The sequence below is a fragment of the Acaromyces ingoldii genome, assembly GCF_003144295.1.
Source record: "Acaromyces ingoldii strain MCA 4198 unplaced genomic scaffold FA10scaffold_1, whole genome shotgun sequence".
NCBI lineage: Eukaryota > Fungi > Basidiomycota > Exobasidiomycetes > Exobasidiales > Cryptobasidiaceae > Acaromyces > Acaromyces ingoldii.
The window spans coordinates 3,449,003-3,471,185 of NW_020290247.1; the positions used below are offsets into that span (position 1 = coordinate 3,449,003).

Here is a 22,183-nt window from a genome sequence, read left to right on the forward strand (position 1 = left end):
CTCGCTTCCATTGCGTGGCGTGCAATTAATTGCCGTGGAGGTTGATCAACCTCCATGTCTTTTCTATGCAGCATCTGTGTCGTGCTGTTCTCGGACCGAGAGCCTCTTGTCGAGCAGAGCCTAATCATCCGCATGTCCTTTGCTCGTCTCTCAATGGTCGCCCTTCGCTGTCAATAGTCAATGTCTTGAGTTGTCCAGCTATCGACTGCAATTAAAACACATGCTTCCCCTGCTCTCCTTGATCCCTGCAAGCGGCTCGACCGCCATTTTGAGAGGAGAGCCCACTGCACGATGCACAATGCACAACCTCATGCGGTTGCTCTTCTCTTCTGTTCTACCCTTTTCGGGACTCGACGCAGAAAGGGTATCGATGGCAGAAAGCTCAAAGCGTAGCTGCTATTGTCTCCTGCCCCTCGCACGGTACTCTTCCCGCAAAGCCGGTTCTTGCAGATGACTCTTTGTCTCTTCCAGTGTCAGCAAAGACGCATGGAGGCCAAACTGGTCCCAGTCACCACCAATGCTATTCTCTGTCGATGTGAGTGCTTTGTCTGAATCGACGTTTCCCCGCCCCCCGACGCGATGTTGCAAGTCCGATCTCGGAGTCGAGGACCGGACCGGAAGAACCCCACGGTCGTATTTTTAAAAAGTCTTATATGAATCAAGATGTCCTTCCTCTCTGCCTTACCCCTCCCGCCGCTCCCCTCTTTCTTGCAGCTATGGCAGCCTTTCGACCGACACTCGCTGTCCGCAGTGGACTTTCCAACATCCTGAAAAAGCGGCCAGACGATGTAGTCTTCACGACGGCGCTTCGCACGCCTATTGCGCGTCTTGGAAAGGGCTACAAGCATGCTGTATGTTGTACTTGCTTGCCTCCTCTCCCGATTTTTTTCAGAAAGGCTGACTTTCTGAGTTTTGCTTTTCTTCCAAAAGTACCCGGAAGAGCTGCTCGCTTTCGTATTGCAGCGAACAAGAGAGAGACTCGAGGCCAAGGGTGTCGACATCAAGATCATCGAGGACATTTGCACCGGCACGGTCCTCATGGAGCTCGGCGGCGCAAAGAGTGGCAGGCTGGCGGCCCTGCACGCCGGCATGCCCATCGAGCACGCTTACAGGTGAGAGAGAGAGAGAGAGGCCACTCGCCCGCACGAAGGCAGGGTAGTAGAAAAAAAAACAGAAGAGAGAGCTGACATGTCCCGAGGGAACTGGTGCCAAAAGCACCGTGAATCGACAGTGCGCGTCGTCGCTGCAATCCATCACAAATATTGCCAACTCGATCAAGTCGGGGGAGATTGCGTGCGGCATTGCGGCCGGTGTTGAGTCGATGACGCGTGACTGGGAGACAAAGGCGATTCCCGTCAAGATGAGCGAGGCCATGAAGAAGAGCCCCAACAAGGATGCGCGCGACTGCCTCATGAGCATGGGTCTCACCTCGGAGAATGTCGCCGAGCGCTACGGAATCGGGAGGCAGAGGCAGGACGAGTTTGCAGCCAGGAGCCAGCAGCGGGCCGAGCAGGCGCAAAAGGACGGGCGCTTCGACGAAGAAATTGAGAAGATCGAGGTGCGATGGATCGACGAAGGCGGCGAGGAATCAACGAGGCTCGTCGACAAGGACGAGGGTGTGCGATGGGGCACCACGGCCGAAAAGCTGGGCAAGCTCAAGCCAGCCTTCAAAGAAAACGGCACCTCGACGGCAGGCAACAGCAGCCAGGTCTCGGACGGTGCCGTGGCGCTGACGCTGGCAAGGCGAGACGTGGCGGAGCAGGCTGGCATGGACATCCTGGGCAGATGGGTGGGAACGGCCACCATGGGCGTCAAACCAGACGTCATGGGCATTGGCCCGGCCATGGCGACGCCCAAGCTGCTCAATCGCTTTGGTCTCAATCCCAGCGACATCGACCTGTGGGAGCTCAACGAAGCCTTTGCGTCGCAGGCCCTCATGACCATTGATCACCTTGGGCTCGATGAAGACAAAGTCAACGTCAAGGGCGGTGCCATCGCCCTCGGCCATCCCCTAGGCGCCTCGGGTGGAAGATTGGTCACGAGCCTTCTTGCCGAGCTGAGGAGAACAGGAAAAGAGACAGGTGTCGCAACCCTCTGCTGCGGAACAGGATACGGCAAAGCCACCCTAGTTGTAGCCGAATGATAAATGACGCTCTTTGCTTATTTTAATCAATCGATCAACTCGAGAGACAACAATGGCAGGCTATGTAGATTGGGCATGGTCATGGTGAAGAGTGAAAAGTAAAGAGCGAGACGGGGAGGAATTTTCAAGGGCTGGTGGCCTTTGCCTTGAGCTGGGCCAAGCGCTGCGAGACACCCTCGGCAAGCTGAGGGTTGACGACGCGGAACTGCTTGAGGAGCTGCTCGACGATGTAACCACGCTTGACCTGCAGGCGAGTGGGACAGGGAAAAAAAGAAGGTTGAGCCAAAAGTAAGAAGAAGGGGACAAGTCAACAGAATGTCGGCAGGCAGCTCACCATGCTGAGAGCGCCCGCCCAGTTGTCCATGAAATTGGCCTTGTCGTGATCCGAGAGAACCTGTTCGAAAAAGTAGCGCGGCTGTTCATAGTCGATGTCCTTGATCTTGGACGAAAAGTGCTCGACCTTTGCTCCCGGCTTGAGATTGACCTTGGGAAAGACGACTTGCTTTTCGTACCGGTAGGGATCCCACGAGGCCGGAAACATTGGCCGATCACCTTGGTTGCCCAACACGGTCGAATGGCCGTCCCTGTCAAAGTTGGCCACGGTCGACAAGGGGCAATTGACGGGAATTTGGGCCGCATTGGCGCCCAGACGGTAGCGGCCGGCGTCGTTGTACGAAAAGAGGCGACTCTGCAGCACAGGGTCTTCCGAAGGCGCCCAGCCAGGGATCATGTTCGAGGGTGAAAAGTGGCTCTGCTCGATTTCTGCAAAGTAGTTTCTAGGGTTCTGGTCCAAGGTGAGCTTGCCAACGTCGTGCCATACGGCGTCGTACCAGTCCTTTGTCAGATCGTTGACGTCGTACCGGTAGGCGGCTGCTTCTGCCTCGGTCTTTGTGCTGAATTGAATCGTCCAGGAGGGAGGCTTTCCATTATCAATGGCTTCGTACAGGTCCTGTGTCGACCATTCCTGGTTTTCGCCACCGAGCCTGGTCGCCTCGGCTGCCGTGAAGTTCTGAAAAGAAGAGTATCAGTTGACTGACAATGACAGAGCCAAGGGAACAATGACCCGCTACTAACCCGGACTCCCTGGTCGGTCGAGAGTCTGACCTTGACGTAGACCCAGCTGCCATCGCACTGAACCAGACGAAACGTGTGGCCAGACCAGCCGTTCATGTGGCGGACACCCATGGGTGTTCCCAGATCACTGAACAGTCTCTGTCGTTCCTCGGTCCTTTCACGTTAGTCATGTTTTTTGTCCGACGTGGGCAGCAAAAACTCACAAACATCTGGTGAAGCGATTCGGGATTCTGCCAAATCCAGTCTATATCAATTAGGCGCGAGAGCAAAGAGGACAGAAGCAGTGAGTAGCAAGCAGAAGAAAGAGAAGACGCAGAAGAAACGGGAAGACTAACCCATGAACATGTCCTTGTTGCGGAGATGCGTCGCTGGATCCGTCTTTTGCGTGTGTATAAATAGGGGAAACTTGGTTGGGTCCTTTCATGAGATGCAGTCTTAGCAGACAGCGGGCAGAGCAACAGAGAAGGCCGTGCGACGCGCAAACGTACCCGGATGAAAAAGATGGGCGTATTGTTAAAGACCCAGTCGAGGGTGCCGCTCTTTGTTCTGATCTTGCATGCGAATCCACGGGGGTCGCGAGCCAGGTCTGGCGATCCCGAGGCCCCTCCAACCGTCGAGAAGCGGCAGGTGGCTGGGTGCTTCTGTCCCATCCTGAACTCGGGCGAGCACATGAATTTTTCGGCAAAGTCCGTCGTAATTTCGACGGTACCGTGGGCACCCAGACCGCGGGCATGGACGACGCGTTCGGGGATGCGCTCGCGGACAAAGTGGGCCAGCGTGTCGAGGAGATTCGTCGACTGGAGCAGCAGGGGACCACCGAGGCCTGCTGTCTGGTAGGAAAAAGGGTCCGAGGCTGCGGCGCCGTTTTCGAGCGTAAAGGTGAGCTGGTTGGACTGTGCCTCGGACGACTGCATCTGGTTGGTTATGATGGAGAAAAAGTCAATCGTCTTTTGCGAAGCACGGCGTGCGAGGCTGGCGAGGCGTTGCACGCCGTCGCTTCGCATGCTGGCTGCGTCAGCCATGGGTAGGCAGTACGCTAGCACCAGCGTGACCATGGCGGCACCGGTCTTGGTTCTCATTTTGTTTCTTCTTTTCGCAGAGGAAGTGGTGTCTCGAGGCCGGGTCTTGCAGTGTTCGAAGGGAGAGGCAAAGAGTGGGGTCAAGGCAGAAACGCCTTCAGAGGAGAGTCGGGAGAAGAGTAAGGACAGGGGTGTCTTTTGGGGCGGTCTTGCCTCGTCCGAGCCCTGCTCTTCTCTTAAGGCCGTTGGACTTGAGCCCGGGACGGCTCACTCCATCGTATTGAATAGCAGCAAGAGCCCCGCGGTGAGCGTGGCCCGCCATTTGTATCGCAAGACCGATTTGTCGCTCCGTCAGATAAGACTGATTCACAACGTCTGCATTTTGATTCGCTGCCCTTACTCAGCGTCTGCTGTCACGAGTGGCCGCCGTGTTGTCCTCTTCTCCTTTTCTCTTTCGCCCTCAATGTCTCCCTCTCTCCATCCACTTTCCCCCCTCTTCTCACACACACACACACACACACACACACACACTTCATCTCGGCTTTAGAGTTCGGAGCAGACAGCGTCACTCAGGATCCCCCTGACCCAAATGGACCTCCGCCCTTGCCAGCTGGTCCCTGAACTGTATCGGCGCTGGCCATTCAGGGACGGCTCAAGCGACACGGGCCGCTCCAACTGATTGATTGATGGGTGACGGGTGGCTTGGCTCGAGCAAAGCGTCAGATACACAGTCTCGCGGGGCGTCCGTCCTCGCTTACCCCCAGAGCCGTATATCGAGTAGTGCTCCAGCTACACAACATGTGCGCATGTACTATACTACGTTCTGTACGTATAGCTGCGCTTTAGACTACTACTAGCTAGCTAGCTTCCGCTCGATAGATCTTGGCACCGTGCCCTTGCGGCGCGGCATTGATGCACGAGGTTTCTCAATGCCGAGCAGGGAAGAAAGAAACGATTTATTGCACAATGCCCTGAATTTTTGTACTAGATTTGTGCTTCTTCCAAAAGCCCTGTATAAGAAAATAGTTTGAACTGCTGGTGCTGAGCTTGAAAATGTCGAATCGGCGGCAGCAATATCCCAGGGGAGGGGCTTCATGCATCGGTGGGCTCTCTCCACCAGCTCCATCGACTTTTTCAGTCGTCGCCGTCGTTCTCGTCGTCGTCGTCGTCGTCGTCGTCATTGTGTCGTCGCCGCCGCCGGTCATGGTCGACTATACGCGCGTGATGGCGGCCTACGCGCAGGCAAGCGCAGAGCAGAGGACTGAGGAGTACTACAGCACGGCATCGCCACATGTCCTCTCTTGGTTCAATCCAAACGACACCACGCCGGGCAACTGGAACGGGACACACGTCGAGGGCAACAAGTCGCTCGACTACTCCGACTTCCTCTACCAGCAAATCGTGGCCAACAACATCGCCGTCGCTGCCCTCACACTCTACATCTGGGAGTTTATCACAACCCTCTACGACGAGGTGCAGCTGTACCGTCACCGCAAGCTGTCGTCGCCTCACGTCATTCTCTTTGCCCTCATCCGCTACGGCACCCTTCCCGCCCTCATTCTGCCCACCTACTCGACTTGGCACAACTTTCAGAATGACCCCGACGGCTGTCTGCAGCACCAGCAGCTGGCCATTGCCGCCGTTCAGCTCATCGTCGGCATGGTCTTTGCCTGGCGCACAATTGCCATCTGGGGAAAGGACCGTCGCATCGTCGTCCTCCTCGGCTTTCTCGTCGTTGCCCAGTTTTCCGCCTCCTTTGCCCTCCTCTGGTTCTCCGAGGAGAAGCGGCTGCCCAATGGCGCATGTATGCCCGTCCCTTCGCCCTCTGGATTCAACCCTCTGCCCTGGTTCTACCTCACCGCCATGGCCTACGACGCCGTCACGATTGGCCTCTCGACGTGGAAGCTCTGGCAATTCTCTGCCCTGGGAAGGCCTCTGGAGCTGCAGCCGCGGACCATTGACGCCTTTCGCGCACCAATCAAGACGGCAAAGAAAGTCAGGGACCAGTGGGCCTCCTTTTCGCCGCTCCTCGAAAAGCTCATGGGCAGCGGCCTTGTCTACTTTACCATTGCCACGGCCTTCAACGCCTGCAACTTTGCACTTGAGATCAAGCAGGACCTGCACGCCAAATCGCTCGTCGCCCTCTATGCGCCGCTGATGTGCATCCTGTGCCAGCGTATCATTCTCCTCGACGTGAAGGCCCTTTACGGTAGCAGCCACGACTCGGGCAGTCGGGAGCGGTCGCTCGTCGAGCGCGTCATGCGCGACCACCGCAAGAGCTGGGAGGGAGATGACCTGCCTGCGAATCGTCCCTTTGCATCCTCGACGCTTCGTCCGTCGTCGGAGCGACCGCTGGCCCCGACGTCGCCCTCGTCTTCTCCTTCGGAAAAGGAGACGGAGCATACCGCAGTCGCCATCGACGAACCCGTCGATCCGAGCGCCGTCACGTTCGAAGGCATGCTCGCTCACCCGCCCGCTGCTGCCGATCATCAGAGGAAGGCGCAGTTGCACTGGTGGAGCAGAAGAAGGGACAGCGCATCATCGCGCGAAGACGCACCATCTCACTTGCCGTCGTCGACACAACATCGCGCCGCGTCCTCGACGTCTTCCTCATCGAGCCGGCCGCCGGTAGAGATGACGGGCGAGCAGAAAGCGCTGGCGCTTCGCATGGCCGGTCTCGACGACGGTAGCCAAGCGCAACCCAATTAAAACATGAACATTTCTTTTCTTTTTCCTGCCACTGGCCACCGGCATGGCCTAGTTGGACATGGAACGACACGGGACTCGCATCAACACAATTCTCGGCGCATCTTCATCTTCTCTTTCCTTTTCCTCAGCACACATTCCTCACTCTCACTTTCTAAGCACGCCCCGTGCTCCCTTGTTGTGCAGCTCACACCGGATCTCTCCTGCCTCTTTCATCATCGTCCCGTACCGCCTTAATCTGTACCGCATCTGTATTTCTTCCTTCGGAAATAGGAAAAAAAGAACAAGCCTCTTGATCCAGAGTCTTTGGTAGTACGAATCTTCTCTCTCCAGTCTCCCGAAGAACATCGAGGAGCAGAGGGACACGGAATTAGGCAGCAGCCGTGAGCTGCTTCTTGAGGGCACCCGATGAGTTTGCCTTTTGCAGGTCATCGTTGCCTCCCAGGTGGGTGCCGCTGACAAAGATGTTGGGCACGGTACGCTGGCCCGTCTTGTCGGCGAGGTAGGCCTGGATCGCGTCGCCGTCCTCGACCTGGTCGAGCTCCACGACAGTCACGTCCGACTCGGGCAGGTCCGAGTGGCCACCGAGCGTCGTCTTGGCCTGACGGCAATCTGGCAGAGGGAACACAGAGAGAGAGGTCTGCTTGTCAGCCAACTGGAGACCGCTGGTGTCAAGCAAAGGTTAGTGCCACAAGAAGACGTACAGGGGCACCAGGACTTGGAGAAGACGACGACCTTTGTCGACTTGATCAGGTCCTCAGTCTTTTGCTTGACGGACATTGTTTAAAATTGAAGCTGGTGCTTGTTGGTAACGATGGTAGTGGTGGCTCGGTGGCAATGGCCGTAGCGGTGATGGTGGTTGTGGTGAGGAAAGAGGATGTGCAAGTGGAGACGGCATCCGCAATGGCGTGACTGAGGGCAACCCTTCTAAGTCCGAGCAGGTGGAGATTCTTCTAAGGCTCTTTTTCCTTTTTTTTTTTTTTTTTTTTTTTTTTTTTTTTTTTTTGGTTGGGTCGGACTTTCGCCTCGGTGGTCTTGTGGAGTGCGTTATTGGAAGAAGGTGTTCGCGCAAAGCTTAGGATCGGACAGCGCACGCCTCCTGGCGAGAGTCAAAGGGGCGCGATGGCGTCGTTCAGAGAGCTCAAGAAGCAGAGGGAGGCAAAGAGCGGCGTAGCGCCGAGGAACAGACTGCAAGCTGACACCAAGAGAGGGGCGCCATCCTCGGCGGCTCTCGCAGACAAGCCGGTGGGGGATGATTGTCACACGACGGCAGAAGCAGGACACAGCGAGACACCACAGGCACTTGATGCGGCTATTACACGGCAGAGCCAGCCAGATCTCAGCGAAGTGGGGTCGAGGCTCGACGAGAATAGCGACATCGAGGTGGACATGGCCGGCGACAAGGGGCGCGGCCTCTTTTACAGGCCGCAGATCAAGAACGACAGCAGCATCACAAGGGGCACACTGCTTCTGCGATTGAAGCCAGACATCTGGGTGCCACTGTCGTCGAGGATTGCCTCGCACTGTTATCGCTGCCTGGCCCCTGCGAACAAGCCTGCGGCCTTGGGAGACAAACAAGGCGAAACGAAACGCGACCTCTTTCGATGCAAGGGTTGCCGCATTGCGCGATATTGCGGCGAGTCGTGCCAGCGAGCTGATTGGCCCTCGCACCGCTCCGAATGTCGGGCATACAAGAGGGCATCATCCGTAAAAGGCAGCGACGTCGAGCCGGGAACATCGGTGCGCATGCTCGCCAGGCTTGCCGCGGCCAAGAGCATGGACCCGAAGCTATGGAGGCGAATCGAGTCGTTGCACTCGTATCGCAGCGAGCAGAACAAGGGAGGACTCACGTCTGAAGCTGAGGCAGCCTTTGCGACCGCTGCTTTCCTCTGTTCCCCTCCTTCATCGGCAGGCTCCACTAGCGACGAAAAGCACCAAGCAGAGGTCTTGCACGAGCTCGGCTTTGACTCGTCAAGGGATCTCCTCGATCTAGTCTGCAAGGTGAGCAAAAGTCTGCTTTGTGCACGGTCTGGTCTGCTTTGATTCAACATTCACCTGCTATGTCCTGCCACGCTCAGCTCAACGCAAACTCGATCACTGTCACCGCCTCTGACCTGGCGCCCGTGGGCATATGCCTCAGCGTGACGGCCGCCATGCTCAACCACTCGTGTCATCCAAATGCCGCCGTCGTCTTTCCAGACGGGCCCTCTACTTCTGTCGAGAGCATGGCTGTTGTGGCCATTCGCGACATTGCGCCAGGTGAAGAGATTGTGACGAGCTACATCGACGTGACGGACGGCTTTGTCGCTCGCCAGGCCCAGCTGCAGAGGCTCTACTCTTTCCAGTGCGCCTGCAAGCTTTGTCGACGTGTCTCAAAAGCGAGCTTCGTCGACGCGCGAGAGGCGCGGTGGTGCCAAATGACGAAGGAATGCACAGGCTGGTATGCCAAGGCGCAGCGAAGGTGTACAAAGTGCCAGAAGGAGCATCCATACGACGAGGACGAGGAGACAAAGCTCGAAAAGGCAGTCAGAGAGGCCGAAGAGGCTCTGCAGAAAACGAATGAAGAAGATTCCATGACGACGTGGCAAGGTGTGCGAAGGCACGTCAAGTCACTCTCAGGGTCCTTACCGCCGTCCGCATACCCTCTGCTTTCACTCCTGAGAGCTGGCCAGACGGCGCTAGTGACTCTCGCCTCGACGGCCCTGGATACAGGCATGGGTGAGCGTGCCCTCGACCTCTTCGATGAGGCCACGCGCTTCGCCATGCTCGTCGTGGCTGGGATGAATGCAAGGGGAATCATGGTCGAAGGACATCCAGCGAGGGCGATTGCGATCCTGACGCTGGCAAAGCTCCTTCTCACCGACGTCTACGAAGCCGTGGCAAGTGCTCCGTCTTCGAAGGCCCCATCAGGTCACGGTGAGACCTCCGTCCTTGATCGGCCTCCTGCGCTACCGCCAAGGGGACTGCAGCGGGTCTTGACGGGAAAGCAGATACTGGAACAGGCCATCAAAGAGTTGACCATCGGCTTCGGGCGTCAAGACGGGGGTGGACAACTGACACGGCTTGCAAAGGAAATGATGCGACACCTCGATGATGAGCTCAAGCTCTTTTCGGCAGGGGCTCGTTTGCAGCAGTAACACAATCTTGCCATGTAATTGTAACAAATGCTGTAATGATAACAGGCAGGCATGATGACACGATCACGATGTATGCTTCTAGGTCCGACCAGGGCCGTTCTCCTCATCGTCGCCCCGCGCTCGTCTGCGCTGCTGTCGTTCCTCCTCTTGTTCCTGGTGCTCACGAGCCACATGTGGCCCGAGCTTGTGACCCGTCTTGGGAAGGTGGCTGCTGCTGAGTCGCCAAGACGCCGTCGAGTTCCACGTACCGTCATGCTCAAAGGCACCAATGCTACTGCTTCGGACCGACGAGGTTGAAGCAAGCCGACCAAAGGGCACTCTCTCCCTAATTTCACCACCCCCACCGCCAGCGTCGTGCGAGGAAGCACGTCGCTGCTGCCGTCTGCTCTCGTCCTCTTCCCGTCGCCGGCGCTGGCCCGCCTCAGAAGCTGGTCTGCCGGGCGCGCCTGCTTCGCCCGCCTCGTACTCTGCCTCGCCGCCGCCGTCGTCGTCGTCGTCGTCGTCATCGCTGTATGCGGTCGACTCTCCCATGGCCCCGTCTTGGGAAGAGTGCAAGAACCGCGCATCATCGTTGGGTGCTGCAAAGCTGACGTCGTCGGGAACGTCGCCCTCCTCTCCCATGAGCTTGATGTTGCCCACGCCTCGCCAGTCCAGCAGGATCTTGAGGGCAGGAATGGCGAGCGTGTGGCCGACGAGGGAGCTGAGCACCAGCGCATAGATGAGCGGCTTCACCAGCAGCCGAATCGTTGCAGCCTGGGAGTCCGGTGGTGCATGCGCCTCGTCAAACTTGTCCAGCACGAGGGCGCTGTAGAAGATGGAACCAGCTCCAATGGGACCAAAGTAGCCCATAAAGACAGTCTCGCTGGTCGAATGGGCGATGCGGGGGATCCAGCGGTAAAAGACGAGGAGCGCTGGCAGCCGACGAAAGGCGAGGACGAGGGCGCAGAGAGCAAGAAGCCGGAGCGGTGTGAGCCCGTGTGGCAAGTCGGCAAAGGACTCCCAGGGAATCGTGGCGCCCACAAAAGTGAAGAAGATGGTGTTGAGAAGCAGGTCGAGGACGTTTTGGATCTCGTCGTCCTCTGTCTCTCGGCGGTACCAGTCGTCCCAGGTGAGAGCATTTCCCGCAACAAAGGCCGCAAGGAGGTCGTCTAGCGAAAAGTAGCCCGCCATACCGACGGTAAAGAGGCCAACGGCGACACCGTAGCAGAGAAAGGACTCCTGGTCGATGAGGTTGTTCCGCGCGCTCCACCGCAGGACTCGATTGGCCGCTGTGCCAATGACTGCGCCAAAGACGATGGCAACGCCCACCTCGTAGAGGAGGCCCTCGAGAAACCACTTGATGAGCGCTTCTTTTGTTGTCTTGGCCTTGATCAGGTTGACGGCCAGGAGGAGAAAGGGCAGAGCGAGGCCGTCGTTGGCGCCCGACTCGGCAGAGATGAGGTTGCGTAGGCGTGGGGAGACGTGCTGGTCGGCAAAGGAGCCCTTGACAATGGCGTTGCTCAGCACAGGGTCCGTCGGCGTCGCGCAGGAAGCGAGAACGAGGGCGGCGAGGATGGGGAGCTGGGGCACGCAGAGCATCGTCAGGCCTGTCGTGACAAGCCACATGACGGCCATGACGGGCACGACGAGCATAAAGAGGGAACGAAACTCTATGTAGGGGTACTTGTAGGGAAGCTGAATGCCCACAAGCACCAGCTGAATTCCAATGACGATTCTCGAGATGCCCAGACCGAGCTTGTCCAACGGTTCCTCCTCCGACCCGGGCTTGCCCTGCAGCTCTACAGGGAGCGCGCCGGAGCGCTCGAGGGCGATGCCGACAATGACGGCCAAGGGCGCCTCTCCGAGGAAGAGGCGTTCCTTGATGAAGAAGGACAAGGTAGCATAGATGCCCAGAAAGCCACCTAGGGCCGACAAGACCAGATTCAGAGCCGTGTTCTGGATCTCGATTCCCATGGTCTTTGCTGGAGATGTGAGAGAGAGGGAGAGGGTTAAGGGTTTCTTCCTCTTACCCTCCACTCGAGCTTTGATTAGACTAAAAATCTCCGAAAAAGGGGCGGGGAATGGATCTGGATGGGCGCGCGACTCGTCATGGCTCCAATGACCCTTCCCGAACAGTTGTCGAGATGCCAGACAGCAGTAAGTCGGCCAGACAAAGATCGTAAGGGAGAGTCTACCGTGGTTGTGAACACTCGCCAGCATACACGGGAGGGGGGCAAAAAGTAGACGGTCTGTCATTGATTGTCCTAGCAGGCGACAAAGGGGTGGTGTCAACCGTGAGAGAAAAGGAAGAGCGAATCTCGTCGGCTACTGGCAGGCGGCAGCGAATCGTTCACTCTAGACATGACGTATATGTGCCGTCAGGAATTACAACCAGACAACCTGATGAAGGAAAAGGGGGGCAATCGTCAGTTGACGCGCACCGTAGCGGTGGGTGATCCAGAGTGACTCGCCGCTGGTGTCGTGGCTCAGGTCGCAGTCTGCCTCGTCCATGCATCCGCGCAGACAGATACGCTTGTTTTTTGGCTCGACTACTTGAACGTAGGCGTTGTCTGTCAATGAATGGCCAATCAGTGCACCTTGTCCCCTGCTGCAGTCACAAGCCCAGAAAGCAACTCACACCCGGCCATGTGGCTATTCTTTGGCACTCCACGCTTGTCTGTTCCGCCCAGCGCATCGTACTGGCCCCCATCGTCATCGGAGACGAGCACACCTGTCGCTTCGGGGTTGAAGCAACCCGTGATCTGGATGTAACTTGCCTTCCCTTGCCCTTGCTTTATGTAAGGTCCGTCGATCCAGAAATCCTTTGCCTCAGGAAGTGTGCCCTGGTCGCCCACTGCCACTGCTTTTGTGCAGAAGACCTTGGACTGGTCTTGAGCCTCTGCGTCTCCGATCTTCAACATGGTGACAGGAAGGACGAAGCACTGTGACCGAGGGTGAGTCTAGTGAATAGGTGCTTGCCCGCTTTCGCCTCTGCATCTGTTCTGCTCACATAATTATCCTTGGTAGGTGCATTGAGCGTCAGGGAGGCCAGCTGCGAAGGCTCGGACTCTGCACACAAAGCCAGTGAGGCAAGAGACGCACCCACGACGAGGAGGCAGAGTGCCCACTTCATGTTCCTCGCAAAATTGTGGCGTGAGGAGGGACCGGAAAAGGAAGGCAAAACCTCAGGTGATGAAAGGGAGACGATGATGACCATCGATAGTTGGTCGAGAAGAGGGCGGTGTAGAACGAGAACGAGCACGAGCACGAGTGAGCGCCCGTTGCCGGAGTCGAGGTTCCGTGTGGCATTCAAGCACCGCTCGAGCGCCGCTGATGAGGCACGCGCAAAGCCCCCGGCGCAGCCATACCTCTGAAATCAAGGCATTGGGTGACAGAGCCATGATACTTGATTCTCCTAGGTAAAGATGCAGGGTATTGTTATAGGGGAGAAAGGTTCCTGGTGAAGGAGATCACATCGAGAAAAGAGGGGAAATAATGGTGAGAGAGCGTCTGCCGCTCTAGTTGGAGCAGCCGTTATAGTTGCCATTAGGAATGACCGTCGGGCAGCCTGTAGATCGAGATGATGTCTTCATCAGCCAGACATAACCAATGCAGCCACGCATGTGTTGCGAGCTACTCACCGCTAGTGTCGTGGGAAAGGTCGCAGTCTCTGGCGTTGTTGCAGCACCTCAGGCACGCACGGTTTGCCGCGGGCTCGAGGAGCTGGACGTACGACTTGTATCCGGCGCAGGCGCTTCCAGGCGGGTTACCGTGTCCGCCGTCGCCGCCGTTGGAGTCGTACTGTCCACCTCCATCGCTGGGGATGACAGTCTTTGCCTTGCTGGGGTCGATGCAGCCCGTGATTTGCTTGTAGCTGCTCGTCGTCTTGATGTGGGCCGATTTGAAGAAGCTGGCGGGAATGCTTCCCTGGTTGCCCGTTGGGCGGGTGCAGAAGGCCTTGGCACCATTGGACGTGCCGTCCTCGGAAGCGCCCACGGTCTGGCGCTTTGCCGGAAGGATCAGGCACTGTCGATGGCGGGTCAGCAGACGGCTCTACCACAATGACTGGATGTACACAGCTGCTCTACCCACGTAGTCATCCTTGTTGTTGATGTGGACAGTCGACTTGGCAGCCTCGGCCTGACAGACGAGAACGGCCGAGAGCACGAGAGCGGAGAGGGCAAAGAGGTTGAAGTGCATCGTAAGGTATCGCAGTAGTTGCAGTAGAAGACTGGGCGGAGGCGGGGTCGGAAGAAGAGGAGGGTGGGGAGAGGCCCACTTCGTCCCTCATCCCCTTTATATGTGCATCAAGGTTCTGTTTGTAAGTCGCCAATCGAGATCGAGATCAATGTAAGTTCCATCGATAAAGCTGTTGTCTAACAACAACATATATCGTCGCCGCAATTCGAATGCAGCTCAGGAATGCAGGCTACACTTAGCGTAACGCTGCTGCCCTAACATACACGTATAAATAATAAAGATGGGCTAGATAATTGTGACTTTTCTGTGCGGCGACCACCCTAGGAATGGCTCCTTTTCCCACTTCAGGCTTGTGTCCAAGCCGATTGATTCATCGATGGTCTCACCAACCAATTTTACGCCGGATTTGGTCACCTTGTGAAGGTATCCGTCATTTCGGCAGTATCCGCTTTCCTCCTGACTCGCTCTTTCCCACTTGGATATGCGGGGCCAAGTGAGACGAGACAAGAGCGATGCCTAGCCTGGTCTCATCCATGTGGTGAAGTGGCCAAGGCACAGAGACAATAAGGGACGGACGCAACGGCTGAAGCCGTCATGCACATGGCACTTGATCTCATTCGCCCGATGACGTTAATTGATCACCGTTGCGCCAATGTCAATCTGCCTCAAGCCAGGACATACTACTACTACTGTGACAGTCTTGAGTGCGAGCAGAATGCGGGTCTTGGATTCCCGTCGGTAGGTACGGGAGCTCGCGAGGCGCTGAGGAATCGCAGAGGGGAAACCGAAGCATGGTGAAAAGAACGCGGTCGGGCTTCCGTGGACCCGACACATCCAAAATGCGTGGCATGGATTACTTCGTCTATGTCAAACGTTAAGAAATCTTTTCCGCAAGGCCTTCGGGGTCGCGGCGTCGCGTCCTACGCCGATAGATCTTGGTGTTGGACTGCTATGGCCTAGCGGTGGCAGTCACAGAGGTGTACAGCACGATGCATGAAAATGACCAAAGCAGCTTCGAGGAAGCATTTGTGAAAGGTATAAAGGTTGGAGTGTTCCAATGGGCTGTTCATCGCCTCAGCATCAGAAGCAGCTTTCCTCTCAGCAAGTCTCACCATGCAGCTCATCCCCATTGCCACTATCTTGACGGCCGCCGCCGCTGCTGTCTCAGCGGCACCGGCTGCGGAGCCCGCTACATCGTCATCCTCGCACGGTCAGGTCAAGTGCTACCAACCTCTTTCGGGCGGAATTCTCTATGCGAGCGGCGAGCCGTTGAAGCCGCTGTCGACAGTTGGTGATTCAAATCTGCTCAAGGAGCAAGGGATTAAGCAGAGCTTCACCCTGGTGAGTACTTTCCTCGACTTATCAACATCGAAGAGGCACAAGATGCTGATGGTCGACCGCTAACGAACAGTACAACTGCACGGCACCGGGCTACCAAGCTCCGCGCTACCGCTCCTACGGTCTACTCAAGCCAACAGGCGATGGTCCACAGGGTGACAACTGCCTTGGCGCCGTCTCCTCTGCCTCAACTTCCCGCGTTCGTCTGCAGAAATGCGCCAAGTACCCTGGCCAGGCCCTTGACAACCAGTGGTTCGAGTCTGGCGACGACAACCTCCAGCTCACGGGCAAGCCTTCCGGACCATATGGCAATGCTACGGCGCGTGCCAGCCTCAAGTTTACTGGCGAGATCGTCGAAGTCACTAACGAAGATTACGGCCAGCTGCCCCAGTTCCTGGTCGAGGACAACTAAACTTCTTCACCTAGTCCTCTCTTGTCTTTTGTCGTGGTTCTCGGTCTTTTCTGCATCCTGCATCCCTCTTCACAAAGCTACTTTAATGAGCATGGATCTACCTTCTCATGGGGCGGGAGTCGTGCTTGTCTTGTTCCAATTGCACTGGGAAACCTGTGGATGTAAGACAGCCTCTGCAAGAAGACCTCGGGGAGAACGCCTGTCAGGGAGCAATTCGAGAGCAAAGCCGAGCTTGCATTCGCTTTTTGGGTGTTGTGTTGAAAAAAAGTACTACATGTGGATCATGAGAAAGAGATGATGACGACGATGTGCATGCTGGGCGAAGCATATCCACCGACAGACGAACGAAGCTCCTCGATCCTCGCTGCCGTAGGTGGACTTTCCCCGCCTGAGCCCGAATAGTGAAACAGCTTATCGGTACGACTTTTGCCCTGTAGAAGATAATTGTCAGAGGGCATGTAGAGATCGATGATCCCCGTTGCATACTCACTGCGTGCCCTGGCACCGTGACCGCCGAACTTCTTGGGCTCCATCCTCCTGGGGTCGGCAATGAGAAGGGTTCGGTCGTAGGCAACGAGGGTCTGACGGAGCTCGAGGGCCGAGCTGGCGTCGTAGTACTTGGCAAAGTAAGCGACGAGGGCCTTGGAGATGGCCTGGCGGAGAGCGTAGACCTGCGAGACGTGACCACCACCCGAGACGCGGCAGCGGATGTCAACCTTGGAGAACTTGTCCTCTCCCACAACGAGCACAGGCTCGTAGATCTTCCAGCGCAAGTTCTCGGGCTCAATGAGGGTGATGGGCTGACCGTTGACGCGGATCAGTCCCTTGCCCTCCTTGCAGTAGGCCACAGCGGTGGCCGTCTTCTTCTTGCCGAAGCAAGACACGGCGGGAGCGGTCGACATGTTGTGGTATTGAGGGCGATTGACTGTGATATCGAGTCAGCAAGGTAATCCTAATCCTCCCTTCTCTTCTGGTTTCCTTTTGTTCCTCTTTCTGCGGCACAGTTTCCCCCCTAGCGTCGTGCTCTCAACGTCCTTCGCTCCTGCAACGCTCTGCAATGCTCACCTTGTGCTTGCCGTACCGAAGTCGTTCAAGTCGATGAGAGGCGAAGTCGCGTCGAGAAGGGCAGCTGTTTGGAAGCAGCTACAGCTCGGCCGACACTGCGGCCAGAAGGCCTTAAAGTCACGTGTTGCAGAAATATCTTTTCAATTACGTAATCTTAGGTAAGCTTCGTCGACCTCCGAACTCACTCCTTCTTTCGATTGAGCGAATTGTCGTCGCCGATCGATTTACTAGGAGGGAGGAGGACATCATGTCGATGCTGCTCAGAAGGGTATACGGCGAAGCAAGGCGACGTGCCGTGCCGTCGCCGTCGACGACGAGCATGTTTCTGCATTCGACCCCGGCTCTTGACCCATCATCACCAGCGGCTGTCGGCGGCGAGGCTATCGCATCAACATCGGCGGCCACCTTGGAAATGGCACCCACGCAGGTGTGCCATGTCAAGCTCAGCTATCTTCACCCCTCCACCAAAGTCAAGCCGGCAGTAGTGCGATCCGGAGATCTGAAGACGGGCTACGTGCGGCCAGAAGCAAAATTTGTGCCGCTCTCCGCGCACGTCTTTGACACAGAACCGAGACGAGACATCCTGCACGCCTCGGTTGTCTACTACCTCGACTCCCGACGCTCCGGCACAGCTTCGACAAAGACGAGGGGCGAAGTCAACTTCAGCGGGAGGAAGCTGCGGCCGCAAAAGGGATCGGGACAGGCTCGGCTGGGCACAAGGTCCAATCCGCTCCTGCGCAAGGGAGGTGTCATCTTTGGTCCAAGGCCACGAGACATGTCCAGTAAACTTCCCAGAAGGGTCCGAGAGCTGGCTCTGAGAAGTGCACTTTCGGCCCGCTGGCGCCTGGGCAGCCTGCATGTCGTTCCTTCGCTGGTGTGGGATGCTCCACCGAACACGACGGGCAAGCTTCGCAGGCAGCTTCATGCCAAGGGCTGGACCGACGTTCTGTTCCTGACTGCCCCACGGAACCCTCAGCCCTCGGATCGCACCCTGAAGACGGATGCGAAGCCGTCGGCTGCGGATCCTGTCTATACGCCCGAGCAGATACAGGAGCACGATATCGAGGTGGCCAACTTCATCTCGGCCTCGAGCAACATTCCACAGACGAATGTGATCCGGCTCGACAAGCTGACAGAAGACGCGCACAAGCAGGCACGCAAGGCCGAGGACAAGAAGAGGCCAGGCGAGCTGCCCGCGTACGAGGTGCTGAAACGAAAACTTCTTGTTCTCGATCTCGGCGCTGTCGAATGGCTCGAGGAGAAGCTTGGTGGGGCCATCTTCCATGAGGAGGGCTTGCTCGAGGAGCTGCAGGCGGGCATGGAGCAGCTCGGTGGCTTGCAGCAGGAGAGCGGGGACGAGGCAGAGGACTGGACCGACGAAGAGGTGGCATTGGAATCCGAAGCCGCACAGGTCATCGCCGACGGACTCCAAAAGCCGTCATAGCATGTACATGTATTACAAGCAATGAGAATGCTGAGACTCTTGTCTGAGTCGAACCAGGCAGGGTATTCCAAAGCGTGCTGCAGGCCATCAGCGCTGGAAAGAGAACGGTTTGCTGGTTGCAGTAGTCTAGTGTGTAGTAGTAGTAGTGTAGTAAGGAAAGGAAGGACGCGACGAAATTCCAAAAAGTAGCAGCGCCACGAACAACACTACAACCAACACCGTCTCCCCGACCTGGGAAGGGAGGGCCGCCCAGGCATGAGCGAGGCACAAGGCCCGGAGGTCGTCAGCTGCCCAAGCTGCTCCCGACAGGTAGCGTTCACAAAGCTCAATGCCCACCTCGATCAGTGCCTCGCTGGGCAGGCTGCCACTGCCTCGGGCGCCGACGAGGGCAGGGCTGCACCAATCTTTCGCCCTGCGATGTCGGGTCAGAAGCGCAAGGAGCATGATCCACCAAGCGAGAGGCGCCCGAGAGCAGAGTCGCAGGGTGGTACACACGTCACCAATGACGATGCAGATGGCCAGAGCTCAAAGAAGCGGGTCAGGGCGGAAGCGGCGGCGGCGGCGGCGACGACGACGACGACGACGATGACGACGACGCAGCCATCGTCGTCCTCCAAAGACAGGATGGAGAACGTGGCGCCGTTGGCGGAACGACTGCGACCGAGGACACTCGAGGACTTTGTCGGCCAGAAGAGCATCGTCGAAGGCCCGCTCCGATCGATGCTGCGCCAGGCAAAGATTCCAAGCATGATACTCTGGGGACCACCCGGGTCTGGCAAGACTACCTTGGCGAGGATCGTGACGAGGAGCGCAAACGAAGCAGCAGCAGCAGCAGCAGCAGCAGCAGCAGCAGCAGCATCGACCAGCAGCACCACCAGCAACAGCGGTGGTACTCTTCCCTTTCGGTTCGTTGAGATCTCGGGGACGACGGCCACGACTGCCGACTGTAAAAAGATCTTTGACGAGTCCATCAACCGGCTGCAGCTCACGGGACAGCGAACAGTCGTCTTCATCGACGAGGTGCAGCGCTTCAGCCGGGCTCAGCAGGACGTCTTTCTTCCCGTTGTGGAAAAGGGACACTGCATCCTGATTGCGGCCACGACCGAGAACCCGTCGTTTCGGCTACAGAGTGCACTGCTGTCGAGGATGCGCGTCTTTGTCCTCTCCAAGCTCAGCCAGCAAGAGTGCTTCGAGGTGCTCCACCGCGCCAGACGGCGGGCCAAGGAGACTGGCTACGACGACCTAGAGCTCAGAGTCGACGACGATCTGCTCCGGTGGATGGCCAACGTCGCTGACGGAGACGCGCGCACCTCGATCAGCGTGCTCGAGCTGGCCATCGACTACCTCGAGGCTGGCGCATCGACCGAGGACAAGATTGCCAAGCTCAAGGCAGCCCTGCAGCGCAACCTCCTCTATGATCGCACCGGCGACGGGCACTACGACACCATCAGTGCGCTCCACAAGTCCATCAGGGGCTCCAATGCCGATGCCGCACTCTACTGGCTGGCACGCATGGTGGAAGCAGGTGATGTGAGCTTAGCGACGGGTCTTTCTTTCCCTGCATCAAACACATGGCCACAGAATGGGCTGACTTAAAGAGCGTGGCTATCCAGGACCCCCTCTTTATTGCTCGGCGTCTCATCGTCGCTGCTTCGGAAGACTGCAACACGCTGGAGGCGCTTCAGATGGCCACGGCCACGTACCATGCCTGCCAGGTCGTTGGCCTGCCTGAATGCGGCGAGAACCTGGCACAGTGCGTCGTCTTTCTGGCAGAATCACCCAAGTCGACGCGAGCCTATCGCGGCTGGAAAAAGGCACAGGCACTCGTCCATGGCAGCTACAACTATCCCGTGCCGATCCACATCCGCAATGCCCCCACGAGGCTCATGAAGGATCTCGGCTACGCCAAGGAGTACCGGTACGAGCCCAGCTGGGTGCATCCTGTTCACCAGGACTTCTTTCCTCCTGAGCTCGAGAGCAGCCGACTGCTCTCCCCGCCCCCACCTGAGGCCGAGGAGCCAGGTCAGCGGCCGCAGCTGCAGAGAGACGATGAGCACCTGGACATGGAGGAGGAGGAGAAGGAGCAATCTCAGCGGCAAGCCCCGCCATTGATGAATGGTCAGGCCGGCATTGGGCCAGGGAGCTGCCAACGCATCTTTCAGATTGGCGCGAGGGCCGCCGACCTCGATCTGCTCGACGAGTGGGAGCATGAGCACAACGATGGCAGGCCTTGGAAGGGAAGAAGGGCGCTGATGGTTCGCATTCGAAAGGAGGGCAAGCCGGTGGAAGACCGAACAACGACGGACGATGATCGTATGGGAGACAAGCAAGCTTGACAATCAATTCCTTCTTGCTGGCCCGGCTCCCAATGTATTCTAGAGAGACTTGAGAATCCCAACGACTTGCGAGAAGAAAGAGATCGATGCCTGTTCCCATTATTGATTGCTGCCTGGGCGGGCCTGCATCGGCATTTCATCTCCACAAACAGGCCGGGGGTTCTAGCAGGGAGGTAGGCTTTCACGGCGACGCGAGGAAAAGAGAATCCGAATTGGATAGAAAATAAAAAAGAATACGCAGACGGATATGAAGGGGGGGGGTGAGGTCATCCGAGGTTGAAAAATGGGCACAAGGGCACTTGGCCTGCCACTCTCCCCCGCAAGAGGACGTGAAGCGAGAGGCAAGCGGCTTTCCTAGTTATCTCCCCATCATTGAGTTCCTCGGTAAGATTTCCAGTCGCAAGCCCGGAATTATATATAAGCAATCCACTTGCTCATCCACCTCTCTGCATTGCTTCCCTCACCTTTTCCCGTTCCACCACCGAAAAGCCTATACATACTTGTCAAGATGTCCGACTTCAAGGCGCAGCCCCTCTTCGATCAGATCCGCGATGGCCTCAAGGGCATGGATGACAAGGAGAAGAAGGACATCCAGAAGAAGGTCAGTGACCCCACTGTTTCTGTCTCCTGCCCCTCTCTTTTCCTCCTCGAGCTCCGGCTGACTGACGCCTCTTTCAATCCATCCAGACCAACGGCGTGTTCGAGATGCACATCAAGAACTCGGGCGGCAAGGAGCTCGTCTACACCATTGACCTCAAGAAGGTGGGTATTTCCGCTCTCAGATCACACCTCCACTACTTGAGAGATGGCTCTTCTGACGTTCATCCCCTCTTTTCTTCCCTGTGCTGGCAGAACGCCGAGGCGTACGAGGGCCCCGTCAAGCAGGGCACCAAGGCCGACGTGACGATCAACACGAGCGACGACACCTTTGTCGACATGGCCGACGGCAAGCTCAACGGCCAGAAGGCCTTCATGTCGGGCAAGCTCAAGGTCAAGGGAAACATCATGCTGGCCACCAAGCTCGACGGCGTCCTCAAGGCCCAGAAGGCCAAGCTCTAGAGGTCCTCGTCCTGCGTCCTCTTGCCCCTTGCTCCTACCAGAGCGTTTGTCCTCCCTCTTTAGTTTGTGAAATAATTGAAGTGGACAGACTCTTCAATGCTAGGTCTATCAAAGCGTAATCTTACTCTTTTAGCAGCTCTGTGTGATTCTCAGAAGACGGGGCCGACGGGAGGTTGGGGCGAGAACGCCTGGCAGCACACCTGGCCCGAGCGGGTTATTCCAGGGTGCGGGCAAAGAAAGTGACAAGAGGGCGCGGAGAAGCTTCGAGCTC

The 22,183-nt window shown here is 57.3% G+C and overlaps 12 protein-coding genes across 12 annotated transcripts; 7 read left to right on the forward strand and 5 right to left on the reverse strand.

The window, feature by feature from the left end:
* Positions 1 to 678: 678 nt before the first annotated feature.
* On the forward strand, positions 679 to 2,220 carry FA10DRAFT_299305 (putative acetyl-CoA C-acyltransferase precursor). Its single transcript, XM_025524709.1, has 3 exons — positions 679 to 851; positions 931 to 1,112; positions 1,216 to 2,220. The coding sequence occupies exons 1-3, from the start codon at positions 717 to 719 to the stop codon at positions 2,141 to 2,143; spliced, it is 1,245 nt and encodes a 414-aa protein (XP_025381176.1). The 5' UTR covers positions 679 to 716; the 3' UTR covers positions 2,144 to 2,220.
* A 230-nt stretch (positions 2,221 to 2,450) lies between these two features.
* FA10DRAFT_226372 (catalase) lies at positions 2,451 to 4,131 on the reverse strand (the record flags this gene model as incomplete). The annotated part of the gene is made up of 5 exons (XM_025518688.1): positions 2,451 to 3,152; positions 3,218 to 3,355; positions 3,421 to 3,461; positions 3,553 to 3,634; positions 3,706 to 4,131. 5 exons carry the CDS (start codon positions 4,129 to 4,131, stop codon positions 2,451 to 2,453), a joined length of 1,389 nt encoding a protein of 462 aa, XP_025381177.1.
* Positions 4,132 to 5,270: 1,139 nt separating this feature from the next.
* FA10DRAFT_299306 (hypothetical protein) lies at positions 5,271 to 6,945 on the forward strand (the record flags this gene model as incomplete). Its single annotated transcript, XM_025524710.1, has 1 exon — positions 5,271 to 6,945. Exon 1 carries the CDS (start codon positions 5,290 to 5,292, stop codon positions 6,943 to 6,945), a length of 1,656 nt encoding a protein of 551 aa, XP_025381178.1. The 5' UTR covers positions 5,271 to 5,289.
* A 216-nt stretch (positions 6,946 to 7,161) lies between these two features.
* Positions 7,162 to 7,789, reverse strand: FA10DRAFT_277655 (glutaredoxin). Its single transcript, XM_025523395.1, has 2 exons — positions 7,647 to 7,789; positions 7,162 to 7,554 (listed from the first exon to the last, which is right to left on the reverse strand). The coding sequence occupies exons 1-2, from the start codon at positions 7,720 to 7,722 to the stop codon at positions 7,313 to 7,315; spliced, it is 318 nt and encodes a 105-aa protein (XP_025381179.1). The 5' UTR covers positions 7,723 to 7,789; the 3' UTR covers positions 7,162 to 7,312.
* A 542-nt stretch (positions 7,790 to 8,331) lies between these two features.
* On the forward strand, positions 8,332 to 10,079 carry FA10DRAFT_258163 (SET domain-containing protein; the record flags this gene model as incomplete). The annotated part of the gene is made up of 2 exons (XM_025519891.1): positions 8,332 to 8,943; positions 9,021 to 10,079. The coding sequence occupies 2 exons, from the start codon at positions 8,332 to 8,334 to the stop codon at positions 10,077 to 10,079; spliced, it is 1,671 nt and encodes a 556-aa protein (XP_025381180.1).
* Positions 10,080 to 10,157: 78 nt separating this feature from the next.
* On the reverse strand, positions 10,158 to 13,191 carry FA10DRAFT_258164 (hypothetical protein; the record flags this gene model as incomplete). Its single annotated transcript, XM_025519892.1, has 4 exons — positions 10,158 to 12,040; positions 12,500 to 12,628; positions 12,697 to 13,000; positions 13,069 to 13,191. The coding sequence occupies 4 exons, from the start codon at positions 13,189 to 13,191 to the stop codon at positions 10,158 to 10,160; spliced, it is 2,439 nt and encodes an 812-aa protein (XP_025381181.1).
* A 267-nt stretch (positions 13,192 to 13,458) lies between these two features.
* FA10DRAFT_264579 (hypothetical protein) lies at positions 13,459 to 14,484 on the reverse strand. Its single transcript, XM_025520703.1, has 3 exons — positions 14,151 to 14,484; positions 13,700 to 14,084; positions 13,459 to 13,626 (listed from the first exon to the last, which is right to left on the reverse strand). The coding sequence occupies exons 1-3, from the start codon at positions 14,256 to 14,258 to the stop codon at positions 13,577 to 13,579; spliced, it is 543 nt and encodes a 180-aa protein (XP_025381182.1). The 5' UTR covers positions 14,259 to 14,484; the 3' UTR covers positions 13,459 to 13,576.
* An 887-nt stretch (positions 14,485 to 15,371) lies between these two features.
* Positions 15,372 to 16,008, forward strand: FA10DRAFT_283596 (hypothetical protein; the record flags this gene model as incomplete). The annotated part of the gene is made up of 2 exons (XM_025523851.1): positions 15,372 to 15,599; positions 15,670 to 16,008. 2 exons carry the CDS (start codon positions 15,372 to 15,374, stop codon positions 16,006 to 16,008), a joined length of 567 nt encoding a protein of 188 aa, XP_025381183.1.
* Positions 16,009 to 16,233: 225 nt separating this feature from the next.
* FA10DRAFT_237724 (putative 40S ribosomal protein S16) lies at positions 16,234 to 17,127 on the reverse strand. Its single transcript, XM_025519118.1, has 2 exons — positions 16,499 to 17,127; positions 16,234 to 16,439 (listed from the first exon to the last, which is right to left on the reverse strand). The coding sequence occupies exons 1-2, from the start codon at positions 16,908 to 16,910 to the stop codon at positions 16,420 to 16,422; spliced, it is 432 nt and encodes a 143-aa protein (XP_025381184.1). The 5' UTR covers positions 16,911 to 17,127; the 3' UTR covers positions 16,234 to 16,419.
* Positions 17,128 to 17,275: 148 nt separating this feature from the next.
* FA10DRAFT_264582 (ribosomal protein L4) lies at positions 17,276 to 18,605 on the forward strand. Its single transcript, XM_025520704.1, has one exon. It carries the CDS (start codon positions 17,321 to 17,323, stop codon positions 18,515 to 18,517), a length of 1,197 nt encoding a protein of 398 aa, XP_025381185.1. The 5' UTR covers positions 17,276 to 17,320; the 3' UTR covers positions 18,518 to 18,605.
* Positions 18,606 to 19,102: 497 nt separating this feature from the next.
* On the forward strand, positions 19,103 to 20,853 carry FA10DRAFT_226291 (P-loop containing nucleoside triphosphate hydrolase protein; the record flags this gene model as incomplete). The annotated part of the gene is made up of 2 exons (XM_025518682.1): positions 19,103 to 20,047; positions 20,131 to 20,853. 2 exons carry the CDS (start codon positions 19,103 to 19,105, stop codon positions 20,851 to 20,853), a joined length of 1,668 nt encoding a protein of 555 aa, XP_025381186.1.
* Positions 20,854 to 21,332: 479 nt separating this feature from the next.
* On the forward strand, positions 21,333 to 22,029 carry FA10DRAFT_237732 (sterol-binding-like protein). The gene is made up of 3 exons (XM_025519119.1): positions 21,333 to 21,454; positions 21,541 to 21,615; positions 21,706 to 22,029. Exons 1-3 carry the CDS (start codon positions 21,362 to 21,364, stop codon positions 21,910 to 21,912), a joined length of 375 nt encoding a protein of 124 aa, XP_025381187.1. The 5' UTR covers positions 21,333 to 21,361; the 3' UTR covers positions 21,913 to 22,029.
* The last annotated feature ends 154 nt before the right edge of the window (positions 22,030 to 22,183 follow it).